General features: G+C 37.3%; 1 protein-coding gene across 7 annotated transcripts in view; it reads left to right on the top strand.

Moving 5' to 3' along the window:
* Positions 1–19,264, top strand: part of DMD (dystrophin) — a 2,261,655-nt gene that overhangs the window by 819,730 nt on the left and 1,422,661 nt on the right. For all 7 annotated transcript variants that reach the window (XM_070462101.1, XM_070462106.1, XM_070462102.1 and 4 more), the window contains one exon: positions 9,832–9,955. In XM_070462101.1, coding sequence (XP_070318202.1) covers positions 9,832–9,955 — 124 coding nt within the window. The remainder of the gene's footprint in view (positions 1–9,831; positions 9,956–19,264) is intronic.

The following is a 19,264-nucleotide window of genomic DNA, read 5'->3' as shown; positions in this document are numbered from 1 at the left end:
AGTTACTTTACATTTGAAGCACACACAGACATATATATATGTACAAATAGTCATATATATTCACGTACATTAGAAAAAATTTAAAGCAATCGTGTGGCCCTCTTCAGCCCCCTCCACCAAGGAAAAGAAGCCCACATTATATAAGTACATGCACATATCTGCGTGTGTATATACAAACTATCTTGATTTAGGGGTATAAACTGACTTATTTTCTCCTGATTAAATAGGATTTCCCCCTTTAATAATATTACATAACTCTAGAAGTGCAATAATCACTGTATACTCAGCACATCTTAAAATCCTAGAAATGCTTTATATTTTAGCCATAACAAGGTTTATATTGATTTTTAAAAATACTTTTTAACATGTTTCATTAAATATTTTATAAGATCTCTCTGTCTCAAACTTAATTTGTGTGCTATTTATCCAGTTTTTAAAAGCAAATAACATGTGGACACATATGGGATGGAGGGATGAGTTTTCCCAGAAGGAAGGTTGAAGGGGAAAGATAAAGGACAGGTTGATCAGGAAAACCATCCCAGAAGTTGTATATCTTGGACCAAGCCTTGAAAGATCAATAGGAGTTCATCAGATGGTCAGGCATTTAAAAAATAACCATATACCAATATGGAACTGTGGTGCTGCAGAAGACTCTTGAGAGTTCCTTGGACTGCAAGATCAAACCAGTCGATCCTAAAGGAAATCAGTCCTGAATATTTATTGGAAAGACTGATGCTGAAGCTGAAGCTCCAGTACTTTGACCACCTGATGGGAAGAGCCAACTCATTGGAAAAGACCCTGATGCTGGAAAAGATTGAAGGCAGGAAGAGAAGGGGATGACAGAGAATGAGATGGTTGGATGGCACCACCAACTCGATGGACATGAGTTTGAACAAGCTCTGGGAATTGATGATGGACGGGAAGCCTGGCGTGCTGCAGTCCATGGGGTCACAAAGAGTTGGACACGGCTGAGTGAATGAACTGAACTGAATATGAAAGTAAAGTGTGTTCTTATGTTCTAGAAATCTGAAAGAATAAAGATGATTATAAAAGCATAAAATAAGCAAAACTTAAAAGTCTTGCCTTACCTCCAGGCTGATTTATTCCACATTGTTGTATCAGTAAGCAAGAGTCATAATTTTATTTCCATGAACATGAAAACTTGTGTTCCAGCTAATTAACATGTACATTAAAATTTTAATTTATTAAGTCACCTGGTCTAGGCCTACAGCCTTAGGATCCTGCAAGAGTTAATATATTTCACAAATGTTAATAGTTTACTTTCAGGCTGCTAAAGGTGAGGCTTGTACATTTTTATGAAATGCAAAGCTGTTTAAAGATGTAAAAGGGCTATTCATAACCTAGCTCACTAATCAAATTAGTTTAAGTCTGAGAACTTGAAGGAGTTCTTCTTTCACAGTTTACACATTTGGGAATGATGAGTTCCAAGTGGTATATTGAAAGCGACTGAATTAAAGTTTATGTAAATGTGTCATCTCAGTTAAATATATGGCAGTCACTATATTAACGGAACACAGTCAGCACCTGTTAAGAGGCTCTTCTGACATAATTAGCAGAGTCATCATGGAGCACAATTTACATACAATGATATGCTGTTGACAGTTCAAAATTGCTAACTTTTTAGATTTTTTTTTTTTTTTTTTGTCCACACTGCAGAATCTTAGTTCCCTGACCAGGGATCAGACCCAAGCCCCCTGCATTGGGAGCATGCAGTCTTAACCACCAGAGCATCAGGGAAGTCCACCAAATTGATAATCACAAATAATAACAAAGATGAGATTTTAGGACATATTTGAAAAATATAGCACAAGATATTCATCAACACTTAGAGGAAGAAAATCATTTTGTAAATAGAGAGAAGTCATAATTTTCTTAAATAAAGAGAATTTTAAGTTGGATAAAGTTAGACTGGATTTAAGGGATAGAGTATAACATATACTCTATATGTTAATATAATATAATATAATAACATATAGAAATACATTAAGTACAGAGTGAAGTATGTTATGAGAGTAAGATGAGTGAGTCATAAGGAATTTTATCAATGAGCTGATTCTAATGGTGCAGAGGTCCACTATAAGCAACTTAGTCTATGTCAGTTCATTATCAATATTTTGTGAGAGTTTTAAAAGTGAAAAAAAAAAGAATTAGTAGAAATGAGTGATTTTATGAAGGAAGAAAAATGCAGGCACAGAATCCAAGATTTCATATGTATTGAAAATGACTCTTCATTGTTATTCTTGAGGATTTTGAAAAGGTACCTGAGTTACATCTGTATGATATCTTCAGTTGGTGATTAAATACCCAGCCTCAGGTAGTACAAAGCATGATAGAAAATACCAATGGCAAAATGCTGGGGAGAATAGATAGCTTCCATTTTAGAAACATGTATGCATTTAACTCAGGGGAGTCTCTTAATTTGCCATACATCTCAGCAAGGATATGTGAAAAATATTCAACGCCAGTGCAGAGGTGAAAACTAGGGGGCAAAGCATAGAAAGTGATGAAGCAATAGCTGCCAAATTGGTAAGGAATAAAATAAATGTGCTTGGACGCCAGGGTCTGAGTGGAGCCAAGAAGGAGACCTTGTTCATTTTGCTAAAAGCAATGGAAATGTCACTGAGACTCAACATTGAATGTGGGCCATGGGCACTCAGTAAGAGTGCACAGGAAGCCTTTTGAAAACTCCGCCACCTTCCCCTTCCATCCTCATTGCTGGCATACAGAGATGTGGACGCCTACTGGCAAAATATTAGAGGGAGAACAAGTACTAGCATCTGACATTTAAGTCCCAGAACTCTAAAGGGATGATATTAAATGCTCGATGTTGGAGTATAGGTTGACTGTGGATTACATTGAGATAGAAAAAGTTTTTAGTAAGGAAATCCTAGTTGAAGAAACAAGCTCAAGTTGAAGCAACAGAAAAAAAAATAATGTAAACAGAATATTAGATGAGTGATAACTCAGAGCTTAAATCATATAAGAATTTAGTTTAGGTTCCACCTGTTGCCCAGGAATGAAGATGTCACGGTGATCAAAGAAAGAAAAAGTCTAACAGGTCAGAATGGTACAGACTCATAGACACTTTATTCCACTCCTTTTCAGAAAGAAAGTGCAACATATTGATACTTATGTCTATGAACAGATATTTCTTTCCCCCTAGGTAAAGCATTCATCTCACCAATTCCCTAGAAAAAAATTGAAGTCCCTTCAAATTAAATCTGTAAATCAAGAGAGTATAATCACTCTCTAAAAGATTCTTATGTCAAGGGCAAGTTCAAGTATCTTTTGCAATCTAGTTTCAAATCTATAAAACCAGCTAAACAAAAACATGGAATGAGGAGAGACCTCTCTATGAAATTTCTCATCCTGTTGCCTGAATTGATGTGAGTTATTAGAACTACATGCCAACTGGTGCCCTGGCCTCCCTTAAACACTACATAGTCTGAGCAGCAAGCAAACGGTTACCATGGTGTTGACTCCACAAAGGCTTCCTTGTGTAGAGATAACCAATTTACTGGGCAAAGCCTCTAGCATAGACACTGATTTAATCTTAATTCAGTGAAAAGGTGTTTCTTGATTATCCTAAACAAAAGTCACAGTATGAGCGGAACCCCCATCTGATGTCTAAAGCATTTGTTGTCAAATGGATGCTTTGCTATACCAAACTCCTTAATAGTGTGGACTGCTGCATTTTCAACTCTATTATCTGTGGAATTTAATTCTATGTCTGGCATATAGTAAACACTTAGTATATATTTTGTGGCAGAAGCAAAGGGGGAATTGTGTTTTGAAAGGAAACATACACAATTTCCTGTTTTTCAGAAAGACAGATGTCTAAAAGTATAGGATTTTTTGGAAAATTATTTACTTTCAAACTGAGTAAATATCCTCTGCATTTTTCCTTTGCAGTTGATTGGAGATGGTGGTAAGGGATAATTATAACACATGTGCGAACAAGACCACTGTAAAGGCCTAGTGGAAACTTTTTCCAACATAGGCCTTAGCAAATCTCACCCAGCTGTGATGCCAGCTTAGCATCTTGAGTCAAGTTTTAGTTTCATGGATTTGTAGGCAGACGTGAGCCACCTTTACTAGAGATACACTGAATCAGAAGGGTGTGAGACCAGAGAAACCAAGAATAAAGGGAGAAGCTGACATTGAATGGTGGATATTCACATCTCACCTTTTATGAGTTAGCATATTTGATGTGTAATTTAATCAGACTAATGTAAAGGAGAAGGGACACATTTCACCAAAGTAGGCAAAGTGGATTATATTAAGAAGTCAGGTTTCCAAAATGTTAATAGAAAGTTTCCAGTGGAAAGGTGGATAAGAGTCAAGTATTTCACTTCATTGGAGGAGGGAGAGACTGAAGTATGGCTCCTTTGTTCCCTACGAAACTTGAAGCGAGTTTTGTTTCTAGAAGTACTTGAATAAAGAACAAACTTAAAGTACAGGGTTAAGAGATCTGAAATTTTTCTATTTATCCTAAGAAAAATAGAAAATCTTTTCATGGTTAAATGAATGAAAGTTACATAATTAGGTATGTTTTAGAAATCATAATTTCACCAGTGGTGCACGGAACATGGGAGAATTTCAGAAAGATTGCCTAGAACCAGTTGAGAGGCCGTTGCAGTAGTTTTTGTCACATTTAACGGTAAGATCAATGAGGATGCCAACTGAGGAGATCCTGAGAAGCAGACAAATTCAGAAGAAATAGAATATTTGATGAATTAGACTTGGCAAAATATGGGAGGGAAGGGAGAAGAGGATATCAAAGGTGACAGATAGATGGTGATGCCATTCACAGGTCTGAGGGACACTGAAAAGGTACCAGTTTGGGAGAGAAATTCAAACATTAAGTCTTGACATTATATATTGAAAGAGTTCTTACGGCATGCAAGTGGAGTCATCGAGTTAGAGGATGATTATGTAGCTATGGAGCTCAGAAGAAATGCTTGAAGTAGAGATATCTGTATCAGATTCATAGATATATCTTATTGCTCTTGTTTAGTTGCTCAGTCATGTCCAACTCTTTTGCGACCCCATGACTATAGCTCGCCAGGCTCCTCGGAACTGACAGGAAACTGGACAACTCTTGCAAAACATTTGCCTTTGTAGAAGATAAGAAAATGGCAAGAGAGGAATTTGGAGGTCAAGAGAGTGTTGATTTTTAATAAAGAGATCAAATAAAATATGTTTAAATTTCCATATGAAGAATCAACTTGAGAGAGAGGGTATGAATTTACAGTGGATAGATTAAAAAAAAAAAAAAACAACTGATACACTCAGATACCTGAGAAGAAGTAAGAGGATGAAGTACCAAATGCAGGCAAAGGGATTGGCTTTAACTCATTATTGACTGGGAGATTTTTGCAGAAAGTAATGCCTGTGGCTGGTGATTTTTATTTTGGCTGGCCAAAAACTAATTCTGTTATTTCACTAATACTTTGTAGGTTATTACATTCAATAGTTACACCTGACACATCTGTAAAGTCTTTTGATCTTTGTAAAATGTTGTCTTCAATCCACTTTTCTGCAGAGCGTTCTCTAGCACTGTGAGTTTCATTTTCACTTTCTGTATCAGAATCAATCACTAGCATTTTTGTTGTTGGTCTAATATTCACATTGTCTGAATCAGAACTGTATACTGAAGAACTGTCATCTTCTGAGACACTAGTATATATGTCACTTGGAGAATCAGAAAATATCTGCATAAAATTCGCTGAAAAATTATTTTTCACTTAAAATTTTGTGATGCATCATTTTTGAAAATTTTACATTTGTAATATACACAAGTTGGAACAAAAACCTAACAGGGCAAAATGTGAATAATAACAACAATCATAAGTTGTATAATGAACCCTTGATCAATTTTAAGCTCTAAGAACTTTACAAGGTGATATTAATTGTATCACTCTCTAAAAATGTATTGACACATCTCCAGTCAATAACATTTGGGTAACAAAGGCATATTAATATGTCTTCCATCAATAATGTTTAAGTAAAAGAAGAGAAACTCACTCATTGTAAGGGAAAGTAGTGAGAAGGGCACGGGCAGGTAAGATTGACTATTTGGACATAGGAAGTGGAAGTGGAAGAAATTGTAATCTGATAATTGTGCTTTTCTCCATCAAGTAGGAATAGATGTCATCTGTTGATAGGTAGAGAAAGAAGACAGATCAGAGCTTTGAGAGCTTTGGGAAAAGTTTAAAATAGTTCCTGTGGAGAGTCAGAGCTCAAGGTGAAAAAATTAAACATGGCAGGATGCGGGCGGGGTTCATTTGAGGTTGTTGATCATTGACTTAGTATGGCTTTCCACAAGAGTAGATCTGGAGACGAAAGATTTTGATGCAGGTAATTAATTTAGGAAGTAATCCCAGGAAGCAAAGTGAGGAAGTGAGATAAGGAAAAGGCAGCCAACACAGGATGATACCTGAGCAGATTCTCGACGGAGGCAACTGCGCTCAGTCCAGCTGGGAACCTTCTGAAATACTGCGTGATATCCTTCAGGGTGGTTGCACTGAAGGGCAAGGGAGCTGCATTATTTATCTGCCAACTATCCCCGGCTCTCACATAACTAAGCTATTAACATCCCAGTACTCCTGGACTGCCTTATATACTGGCAAAGTGCATGCCCACAGGCAGAGACACACAAAGGTTTATCCTGGGCTAAAGGGAAAAAAAAAGTCCTTCTTAAGACATGGGAAACATGCGCTGGATTTGTGGGGTGACTAAATGGCCATAGTTGAAAACTATTACTTTTATAAATTAATTAACATCAATGAGAAAGATTTTTGGCAGCATGCAGAAGGACTCTTTTTAAATCAACATTGCAAATGAAGAAATACGAGACCTAATAGTTAAACTTCTGCAAAAATCAAATATAGGAAAGATAGCCACCATGTATGATAAAATGAAACACCAGTACTATGTATGATTCATATCCAAATGAAATAAAGGATTGACATTCAGTGATGTGAGATTTAGAATAAAAAAATCTCTGAATTCTGATCTCTTTTTTTTTTTCTATTTCTAGTTGGGTAGACTTGGTAAATAAGAAACTCAGTAAATACTTATTACTATGAATCAGGCCCTCTTTGAGGTGAAGGATATAATGGTGAACAAGATGAATTAAGTTTCTTCCCTATGGTAGTAACAATCTGAGATCAATTAATTAATTTATCTGAGCCTCCATCTCCTCATACAGCAAAGAGATGGATCATACTTTATTTAGCACAGGCTTGTAAGAAAGCAAAGGAGGCCATGCTTTAGGAAATATTTTGTGTTCTGTGAAACTTTTTATCAGTTTAATTTTAAAACAATAGACTGCAACCAACATAAAAAATTCTTCACAGGTTTATTTGATTTAAAGGCTACATCTATGAAAGTATTCATAAAGAGAGAAGATACTTGCCTATTCTTTCCTGATTATAGTGAACACCCCTCATATGATTTTGCTAGGAATCGAATTTTAAGGAAAGTAATATACTCACAAACCAAGGAATATCATCAAAGTAACTAGAAGTAGGGTAGGCTGACCATCAGATATCTTCTATTGCAGGGGTCCGCAACCTGCCTGACCTAATGTCTGATGATCTGAGGTGGAGCTGATGTAACAATAATAGAAATAAAGAAAAAAAAAAAAAAGAAAGAACACAATATATGTAATGCACTTGAGTCATCCAGAAGCCATCTCCACCCCCACCCCCAGTCCCTAGAAAAAACTGTGTTCCATGAAACCAGTCCCTGGCACCCAAAATGTTGGGGCCACTATTCTAGAAGATTTAAACAGCTGATTTCAACTGTTTGAGGGTTGTATTGGAGAACAAAAACTATAGCATGGTGAATACAGTATATTACTTGGCATCTTGTATTTGTATTTTTGGTATACTCCACACATTTCATGTGAAAATTGAATAAGTTTATTTTCCTGGATACTTTTGTCTATTTTGTTTTATAATCGATTGGATTAGATGGTTTCTAAATTCCCTTTATCATAGATTCTTTACAGATGGTGATAAAATCTATAGATTCTTTCTCAAGAAAATTGCACATGCCTTCAGAATTGTGCCTGAAATTTCAAGTGATTCCTAGACATTCTTCACCCTTGAAACTCATCTGTGACTCCCTGAAAATCTCTGCTTTAACTGGATCTGAATCACCTAATCAGAGTTAATAGTTTATTTCCATTAGCTCCATAGATCTCTGGAAAAAAAGTGTTTGAGGATAACAGCGTAGGTGATCACATATCTCTTGCAGCATAACAACCCACCTCAAAATGTAATGGCTTGAAACAACAGTTATTTATCATATCTCACAATCCTGCAACGTGGGCAGTTCTGTAGCTCTAAGTGAAGTCAGCTGGAGCACTTACTTAGATGTATTCAGCTGGTGTTTGAGTTGGGTCAGAAGGTCAAAGGAGGCTTTATTCACTCTCCTGGCACTCCTGCTCAGTCACGTCCGACTCTGCACAACCTCATGGACTGTAGCTTGCCAGGTTCCTCTGTCCATGGGCTTTTTTCAGACAAGAGTACTGGAGTTGGTTGCCATTTCCATACCACTTGCTTTTTCCATGGTCTCTCTGCCTGGCAAGAATGAGCTTCCTTCAGTCACTTTCAGTTCAGTTCAGTTCAGTTCAGTTGCTCAGTCTTGTCCGACTCTTTGCGACCCCATGAATTGCAGCACGCCAGGCCTCCCTGTCCATCACCAACTCCAGGAACTTACTCAAACTCATGTCCATCAGTCGGAGATGCCATCCAGCCATCTCATCCTCTGTCGTCCCCTTCTCCTCCTGCCCCCAATCCCTCCCAGCATCAGGGTCTTTTCCAGTGAGTCAACTCTTCGCATGTGGTGGCCAAAGTATTGGAGTTTTAGCTTCAGCATCAGTCCTTCCAATGAACACTCAGGACTGATCTCCTTTAGGATGGACTGGTTGAATCTCCTTGCAGTCCAAGGGACTCTCAAGAGTATTCTCCAACACCACAGTTCAAAAGCATCAATTCTTCGGTGCTTAGCTTTCTTCACAGTCTAACTCTCACATCCATACATGACCACTGGAAAAACCATAGCCTTGACCAGATGGACCTCTGTTGGTAAAGTAATGTCTCTGCTTTTCAATATGCTATCCAAGTTGGTCATAACTTTCCTTCCGAGGAGTAAGTGTCTTTTAATTTCATGGCTGCAGTCAGCATCTGCAGTGATTTTGGAGCCTTTAGGATCCTTGAAATTCTTATATAACACATGCCTTCTGAGAGTGTGTGTTCCATGAAGACAAGATCCAAGGTTCAAGCACTAACCAAACCTGTGCTTGCATTACACATACCAATAGCTCATTTGCCATAGACAGTCACGTGACCAAATGCAGCCTCAGTATGGCTGTGGAGACGACATGAAGGACATGAGTATTCCAGGTACGGTTTAATGGGGGCTACCAACAGGAATCTTTGTTTGTTTGTTGTGAATACATTCCCAAAAAATGATTTATCTTGGAAAATAGTGATTTTTCAATCAGTACAGACATTCAAGCAAAGGCTGAAGAGTAGCTTATAGGAGATAGTGTACAGGTCGTTGCTACATTGAGATGAATAAGATTACCTCTGTGATCATAAGACCAGGTCAAAGAAGACTCCAAATTTTGAGCCAACCTGACTAGGGAAATAGTAGTGATATTAACATTAATAGGGGCATCAGGCAGAAGTTTCAGTTTGGGAGAAGAATGGTAAATGTGGATAGATTGCCTTTTTTTTTCCATACAGAAGAAAGAGATAATCAAGAAATAATGATCCTTATTCTTCCCTGTCTTAGGTTGGATGTCGATATAACTGAACTTCACAGTTGGATTACTCGTTCAGAGGCCGTGTTGCAGAGTCCTGAATTTGCAGTCTATCGGAAGGAAGGCAACTTCTCAGATCTTAAAGAAAAAGTCAATGTAGGTTATGCGTTAATTTTTATATATTTTTCTAACTTTTGCTGCTTGTAAACCCTGTGCTCTGAACTCTGTGATTCTCTTAGAGTTGAAAAGATTAACATGGTATGCTATAATGCTTTTAAATATATCTTTAAAATATGTTTTGCATATCAAATAGAATCAAAGTTTAGCCTGGAGAAGTCTTTCCTGATTCTGCTGTGACTGCCCAGGAATACTTTTCATAAACCTTCTTTAACTTTTATATTATTTAGCTGTAAATTAGCAATTTTGTAGCATAAAGTCATATTGATTTCCCTTCATACATTGTTCTTTCATCTGAAGGCTGGGATTTTAGTAGGCTTGCAGAATAGAATGGAAAAGAAACGACCTGATCCTTAGAAATACTATAGACTCTCTTTGTGCTCTCACTATCATCAAAACATTATACTTTGTAGTCATTAATAATTATTGTAAATCATAACATACTTGTATTTTTTCCAGATATTTATTATTATATTACCATAACTAAAAGATACCCAACCTTTTTCAATATTTATTTATAAGAGATCATTTGCTATTTTTATTCCCTACTGAGACATTATAGTTTTGTCCTTTACAATGCAGTTTTTATTAATTTAATAAGAGCTGTATTCATCTTCAGGGACATTATCAAGGCTTTGATATTTCGACTTTGACATGTGAACATCCATTTTGGTAGGTAATTTGCAATAGTTTGTGAGGGAATTTCTAACAGGAAGAGTAAATATTTTCAGTGGGAAGGCTAAAGAAACAGGTATCCTGAATGTTAAATAATTTTAGTTATAGGAGGATCTTGTATGTGGATTAACTCTGCTTTATCTTTCAATCATTTGATTTCATGAATTATAAAACCTGTCAGATTTTTACAAATACAACACTAACATAGATACAAGGTAATATTTGCTGTGGGGTTGGAACTTTTGGAGAACAAAAAAAATGTCTTTTAGGAGAAAATAATCCTTTATTTTTAAGGCTACTTTAGAGGGAGAAATAATTTCATTAACGTTTCTGAGAGCTGACTTTATAAATGGGAATGTTATTTTAAATTTATTGTTGGCTTTGATATATTCTGTTATCAGTTTAATAATGGACTATTTGTAAACAGTTTCAAGAAAAGGGAGTTATGATTATATTGTTAATAATTTAGTTTTAAAATTAAAATGAAGGATAATGTGTGTAGTAGACAATAGAAAAATGTCTTATTTGAATATACTTATTTGAAGGTATATTCTTTGTTGTAGTTTTTTGAAGGAAATTCTACAAGTAGAAAATTACTTAGAGAAGATGCACTCTATGTTTTGGAGTTCATGTGACATATTGATCCACTGAAAGTATGAATCACCTTGGATAGACATGTTATTAGCTAATTAAAATTTTTATCTATCTGAGCAATCTACTTATCTATATACCATCCTATTTCTGTATCTTAAAATAACTTTGATCAAGCAGGAAGATTGAGCTCTAGCATTTTAAGACAGTAAATTCAAAAGTTTCCTGTTATCATACGGTTGCCTAGAAGCAATTTACATTTAATCAATAGTGTCAGCAATGAGAGACTGAAAGTGCTAAAATATATATATACAATATTGTATGAGTGGTTTTCTGATGCCTGGTGAGTCACCTTTATCAACTTCTCCTCTCATATTCTGAAATAACAACATCATACTTAATTGCCTACTAAAATAGGACATGGAATGATTTACCTAGACATTTCCTTCAGGCTAAATATAATGTATATGTATTAAAAAAATCCTTGAGAGAAATACATAGCAATGATGATGGATATGCAGTTTATGCATACATTAATTTTCTTGCTTCTTCACCTGTCCATTTATGTAGGTTATTTTGAACACATGGGAGGCCTGTCTCATGAGCTTGAGTGGTATTAATTCATTTTTAGGCATCCATTAAAAATGGCTAAATATCACTCCCTCTTTTTTCATCTTTCACTTGAAGTAATAAATGACTGAAGCAATCAGGCACTTTCACCCAGTTAGAATATCCTAGGACATCACCCCTACAATTTTATATATTTTAAAATCTGACAGAAATGTTCCTTCTCTATTAACCATGTGTTTTATCCATATAATGAACATAATACATTTATTTAAGGGTTGAGTTCTGGGGACTTTTCTACTGACAGTGTGGACCCTATAGGCATCACCTGTGAGCTTAGAACTGTAGGACTGTTTTCGGGCTTGATAAATCAATTTGCATTTAGAAAAGATCCACAGGTGTCCATAAAAGTTTAAGATCAGTGCACCCTCTGAGACTTTGCTAGACTCCTAGATGTTCCTTCACTCATTCTGTTAATGTTGCCACAGTTCAGACTTTCCAGCTGATTTTACAGGTATAGAGCTACTCAACATCTTGAACTGAGCACATGGTAATGTAAGTTAGGAATTACAGCAGAACAACCTCTCTCTTTTCTTATTTTATTTTATTTATTTATTTTTGGCTGTGCTGCATCTTCATTGCTGTGCAGACTTTTTTCTAGTTGTGGCGAGTGGGGACTCCTCTCTGGTTGCCCTCCGCGGGCTTCTCGTGGTGGTGGCTTCTCCGGCTGCATAGCATGGGCTCTGGGCATGTGGGGCTTCAGTAGCTGTGGTCCCCTGGCTCTGCAGCGTGGACTCAGTAGTTGTGGTGCATGGGCTTAATTGCTCCACCCCATGTGGGATCTTCCCAGACCAGGGATCGAACCCATGTCTCCTGCATTGGCAGGAGGATTCTCTACCACTGAGCCACCAGAGAAGCCCAAAACAAACCTCTTCTGACCATAAGGTGATTTTATACCTCTCCAATGTTCTCCTGAAAAGCCTTCTTCCTAGCTGTCCAGGTCAACAGGCCTTGGGCTCTTCCTGGAACCTAGACTTGCTTACACCCTTACCAAATCAGCTTTTCCCCAAGTTCTGTTGGAAATCTTCAAGCCAATTAATTTGTTTCCATGATCTCGGTTATTTGTGTTTGCCACTAAGAATATAGGAACCTCTCTTCACCTGTCCTTTCTTATATCCTCATCACTGTGCCCTTCTGTACTCTTTCCTCTGCCTCACTTCCTCTTCTGTGTGGTTTCTCACACTCATTCACTTTACGCTCAGAAACCCTTCTTCTAAAACAAACTTTCTGTCCTGTAGACCCATTCCATTCGTACACAGAAAAGACTTTCACCCTTGGATCACCACCAAGACTAATGACTCACTCCCCCACTCCTTTGCAATCGCTAGTCTACTAAGTTCTCAGGGTCAATTCCAAAGATATCACTCTTATGTAAAACTCTCTCTTCCCTTGTGTTTCATGTCAAGTGGCCATCTGTCATTCACCAGTTCATTCTATTGTTTTCTCATTGTGAACCTGATGCCAAAGTCTTCAGTCTCCTCCACCCAAATTGTGCCTTAATCCCTTAAAAATCTCAGTTCATTTGGGCCGTCTTGCTGTCTCCAAAAGCTTCCAATTCTCTCATCTCCTCAATTCACCTACCCGCTTGAATTAACAATACCTTAGACACTTCATGATTCCATTTCTAAGCTGCCATACTTTAAGAGGCTCATCAGTACTTCTTCCTAAGCTTTCCATACTTTCCTAGTACATTTCTCAACTTCTCTCCATAATTACTTCAAATTTTAATGGGTCTCTTAAATTTTCCCCCACCATTTACAGTAGGTGAATTTCTCCTCTTATTTTAGTTAAGATAGTATCTCTTATATTTCATGTATTTGTGTTCATGGTCTCTTTCTTTTCCTCTGCTTCAGTGGAAGAGACTGCTTTGATGCCTTAGGGCTAGTCCCAGGGCAGGGGTGTTGTTCAATATCTCTACTGTCTGTGTCCTCAGGATTCTGTTTTCATTTAACCCCACCTTCATTTTTTCAATCTCTCCCTATTTTCTGATGATAAAGAATCAGCCTTTAAACAGGCTGCTTTTCCATCTTTGAGAAAATCTTCCTCTCCTATAAACATATACGTGTCTTTTTTTTTTTCCCTTCACTTCTCTGCGGGACTAGACTCCATTAACCTCTTAGTCCTTCATGAAAGTATTTCCTCCTTTGGATTTTGGGATACTATTCACTACTATTTACTTTTTTTTATGTTTTTGCCCATTTGTTTCATTTTGTTTTTCCTTTAATACTGAAATGCTCCACAGTTCTTCCCTTGTTTTTCACTCTAGATTATCCTCATTACTTCCCATTCAAATAGCATCTATTTTCTCACAATCCCCAAATGTGGGTCTTTAGCTTATATCTTTTCCCTAAAGCCCAGTCCAGTATATCTCATTGCCTAATAGACACATTTAATACTGCCTGAAAACTTAAACTTCAATCTCCCCAGTCCTGTTTTATTCTTTCTTTTTACTGTTCCTTTTCCAGCAGCATCACCCAGATACCCGAAAGTTAACTGGGTCATCTAGATTTTTTTTCCTACCATTCACAAGTCTACCCTTTGACAAGTTCAATTAATCTCATTCCCTTAACAATTCCTAAAACTGTTCAATCCTCTCTATTCCCATCACCAGAACCCTGATTAAAGCTAGCGTCATAGCTCACTTAGGTTTAAGATGACAATCCCTAGCTGCCTTCACAGCCACTAGTGTTGTATTCCTTTAGAGGTTTTCACATCACTTCTGCCAAAGTGAACTTATTAAAACATAGCTAGTCTCTTTTTTGCCTTTGTTTATGTTCATTTGAGAAAGAAGAGAGCAGCCACTGAGACCCAGGAGCTAGCTTGGCACTACCATTAGGGCTTGGAGATGCTGGAGACTGTAGCAGTGCCTGCAGCTCGTCTGTCATGTTCTCGTGTTAAATATGATGAACTGCTCACAGTGCCAACATCAGACAAGGCCACTCCATGATCATGATGGATAGCAACAGAAATGTGACCACTATGTAATCATGTCTCAATACAGTAAAAAATACTGACACTGTCCAAACCAGAGGCCCCCAAACTCTGGGATCTAATGCCTAATGATCTAAGGTGTACCTAATGTAATAATAATAGAAATAAAGTGCACAATAAATGTAATTCAAGTGCACTTGAATCATTCCAAAACCATCCCCCTCCCTGGTCCAAGGAAAAATCGTCTTCCATGAAATTGGTCCCCTGTGTCTAAAAAGATTGGGGACTACTGGCCCATACCACCCAAAATGACCCAAATATCCTTCTTCTTCACTAATATGGCAGATCATTTCCTTTACTAATCATAGCTTTAGCTTTTCTACGTTCTTCCTGCAACCTAGATAAGAAAATTTAAGATACCCAATCATAGAATCATGGATTTCCCTGGTAGCTTAGCTGGTAAATGATCCATCTGCAATGCAGGAGACCCTGGTTCAATTCCTGGGTTGGGAAGATCCCCTGGAGAAGGGAAAGGCTACCCACTCCAGTATTCTTGGGCTTCACTGGTGGCTCAGCTGGTAAGAATCCACCGGCAATGTGGGAACCTGGGTTTGATCACTGGGTTGGGAAGATCCCCTGGAGAAGGGCATGGCAACCCACTCCGGTTTTTTTCCTGGAGAATCCCCATGGACAGAGGAGCATGGTGGGCCACGGTCCATGGGGTCACAAAGAGTCAGCCATGACTGAGCGACTAAGCCCAGCAATCATAGAATCACCTTCACTTCGTTACAGCATCTAATAAGGCAAAGCTTTGCTTCCTTGACCATCTGCATCACTTTACACAAGCCCAAGCCCTCTAAACTATTTGTAACATCCTCTGAGTGACATACCCCAGCAGTTCCCTATCACATGCCTTGACTTCTTGCAACAAATAAATCGACTTTGTTAATCTACAGGTATGTTTCTGGTAGCCTTTGTCTGAAAGCCATTGACTGAGTCAGTCTTCGTGTTGCCTTTATGAGGACTGCTGCTGCTGCTAAGTCACTTCAGTCGTGTCCAACTCTGTGCGACCCCATAGACAGCAGCCCACCAGGCTCCCCCATCCCTGGGATTCTCCAGGCTACCATGACCTAATTCCTTTTTACTTATCCAGAGTGATTTCTGACCATTGTTATATTTATTATTGTGTTGGTTTCTGGAAACTAGGGACTAAAACTTACTCTGTTTGACTTTTTTTTTCTTCTTCTTTTCCTGTTTTGATTTGGCTCAGTTTGGTTTTGGTATTGCAGTGTGTAATCTAGTGCCTGATATTTAATCTAATTAATGTTTCACTATGTGAATAGGTGATTTTTTCAGTCTTGCAGACACATTGCAAGTCAGGCTCTGCTACCAATATGAAGGATATAACATCTTCTGAATAAACATTTGAGTGAATAAATTACTTTTTCTGTCAAAGGGTAAAACTTCATTATAGAATCTTAAGTGAAAAGAAAATTAATTGCTTCTATAGTCAGAGTAGGACTCTGGGGAATGTGGAACTGACTTTCATATTAATTAGAGAAGATGTCATGAAAGGAGGTGTCCTTTAAAGAGATGCTGGTAAGAAGGAGGACAATAAGTTGTAAGTGTTTTTAATCAGCTTATTGAAGAACTAGTAAACGTCTCTTTTCTGTATACTTTGCTTAGAACTTATGCTGATTATGTTTCTGTTTTCTTTATAATACAACTAAATTGCCTTTTAGATCAATTATCTTATTTTTTGAATTATAGTTTATATCCACTATTATATTAGCTTCATGTGTCCAACACAGTAATTTAAATTGTCTTTTATTTTGCACTTGAAGGTATACACTTTAGAATTCATAATTTCCTGATGAGCTATAAGAATTTTCGTGAGCACATTATATATTTAAAGATGAACAATACATTGCTCATAGAATGGTCCACTGATGCCTTTTTTACTTGAAATTTTGTGTGCTATATACTTTAGATTCTGATTAGTAGCTTCTAAACATAGAATCACATACAGAGTATATACTGACTAACCTATTATTCTCTTAGAGAAAATTATTTCACAATGCTGTTCTATTATAAAAAGAAAAAAATTTAAAATTTAAATATTGTATACATATCACTCATATATATGCATGGCTTACACATATGATAAACAGATATTAAGGAATACACATGCAGAAAAGCTGAATGAGTTTCTACCGGAAGAAAGATTAGAAAAAGCTCATATGTCAAGGGCAGACATGTTTTCATGAATAAGGTGATTTTAAATAGGTTGTTTAGTTATCAGTACTTAATGCTATAAGAATTGTATTTGGTAAGAAGAATATTAGAGCCTTTCATATTCTGTATAGTAGTGATGGCTAAAAGCTAACTATAGATATTTGGACTAACATCGAAGATGAAATGTATGTAAGAAAATGGGTGTCATCCTTAACATTCAGATGATGCTTTTGGCCTTAAAACAAGGGGAAAGTTTACACACACACACATACACACACACACACACACACACACACATTAAAGAGATTCTTGTAAGAAGGAGGACAAGAGGTTGTAAGTGTTTTTAATCAGCTTATTGAAGAACTAGTAAACTTCTCTTTTCTGTATACTATATGTCCTCCTTTTTACCAGCGTCTCTCTAATGTTTTTATTTAGTCACTAAGTTGTGTCCGACTCTTCTGACGCCATGGACTGTAGCCCTCCAGGCTCTGTCCGGGAGATTTCCCAGGCAAGAATGCTAGAGTGGGTTGTCATTTCTTCTCCAGGGGATCTTCCTGACCCAGGGATCAAACCCAGGTCTCCTGCATGGCAGGCAGATTCTTTACCTACTGAGCCACCAGGGAAGCCCATACATTGTATGTAAAAAAAAAAAATATATATATATATATATATATATATATATATATATATATATAAGAGGGAGGGAGAGAGAGAGGGAAAGAGATGGACTGATGAATTTAGAACCATGGAAGAGGAAGAAAGAGTGAAGATGCTGAAACATTTGAGAAAAAAGTAATCTCCAAAATTTTTGAGACCACTAAAATGTTGTTACACTTATTCTCTAGTGAGTAACAAAGCATTCCCACATGTCAGTAGAGCCAAAGATTTTGCACAGTCTGAAAATCCAGGAATAACTTAATTAGGGTACTTGAAAATATGATACTCTCTACTTGCCAAATGGAATTACTACTGAGCCCAAAGAATCCTGATTAGTATCGTAGTCAAGAAACATTCCTTTGTCTTTTGTTCAGTATCAGTTCTCCATTTTACAGTCTCCAGTAAAAATTTAGGATCGTGATCCTTATGAGATTGGTGTCTCTGTTGCCTTGCTATTTCATTTCTATTAAATTCAACATCTTCTAGTCTCATAGTTTTATATCACTTTTTCCTGGAGTCCAGGATATCTTAGCGAAGATGCCAAAAAATGCTTCCTGAATTTTTGTTTGGTAGGCTGTTGTCGGGAGTTTATACTCGCTCTTTTTTTTAGTATGTTATTTTCTTCATTATATTGCAAGTACCAAGGTGAGATTCTATTGTTTTGACTTGGTGAACTTTACACAGTACTCTTTGCTTTCTGTTGGAGCTATTGTTTATTCCTGTTATCAGGACTTCGTAACAATCCTGTTGGAGAGAAAATTGCTGTGTCAACTCTCAATCTAACCTAAAGTTTCCAGGAGACTTTAAAACTGGATCCAGCTTTACTTTTCAGAGCTTGTAGCCCCGAAACTCCTGGGCTGGTTGTTTGACCACTGTATGTATAGCTACCAGGATTTGTTATGCATGTACACCTTCTTAGAGATTTTGAAGCGAGGGTAGGTGATAGAGACTATAACATTGTGTATGGAGGTGTTATGCTATGATAGACCTCACTTTTTTATGCATCTACCATATACCAGGCCCTGTTCTAGGCACTGGAGATAGCACAAAGAAGGGAATGCATAAGGATACATGACCTTCTACAGTTGATATGCCTGTGGGGTGGATGGAAATTAAGCAGATTACTATAGAATGTTACTGATAAATGCCAAAGATGAAAATGAAATAGGAAGAGAGCTAAGAAGTGTGTGTGTGTGTGTGTGTGTGTGTGTGTGTGTGTGTGTGTGTGTGTAGATAGAGTGGCAGTTGAAAGCCTCACTGGGAAGGTACCATTTAATAAAGATTTAAAGCTAGTGAAGAATGGACACATACCCGAGATAGGAGCATTTAAGACAGAGAGAAGGGTAAATGCACAGATGGAGGAGGTAAGAGTGTGCCTAGATGATGAGAGAGCAACAAACAGTATATTGGGGCTGAAATATCAAGGTGTTGAGTAACAGAAGAGGTCAGAGAGGGTAGGGAGATGAAGGTTGGGTGAGTCCATGGTTAGGCTTTGAGCTTTTGCTCTGAGTGAGAAGGGAACTTCTGGAGAGTGGGCTGGCTTCCTCTGTCATCTCTGTTGAGAATGTATCA

The sequence above is a fragment of the Odocoileus virginianus genome, chromosome X, assembly GCF_023699985.2.
Source record: "Odocoileus virginianus isolate 20LAN1187 ecotype Illinois chromosome X, Ovbor_1.2, whole genome shotgun sequence".
Classification (NCBI taxonomy): domain Eukaryota; kingdom Metazoa; phylum Chordata; class Mammalia; order Artiodactyla; family Cervidae; genus Odocoileus; species Odocoileus virginianus.
The sequence above is the reverse complement of the archived record's forward strand: the minus strand, read 5'-3'. Positions and strand labels throughout refer to the sequence as shown.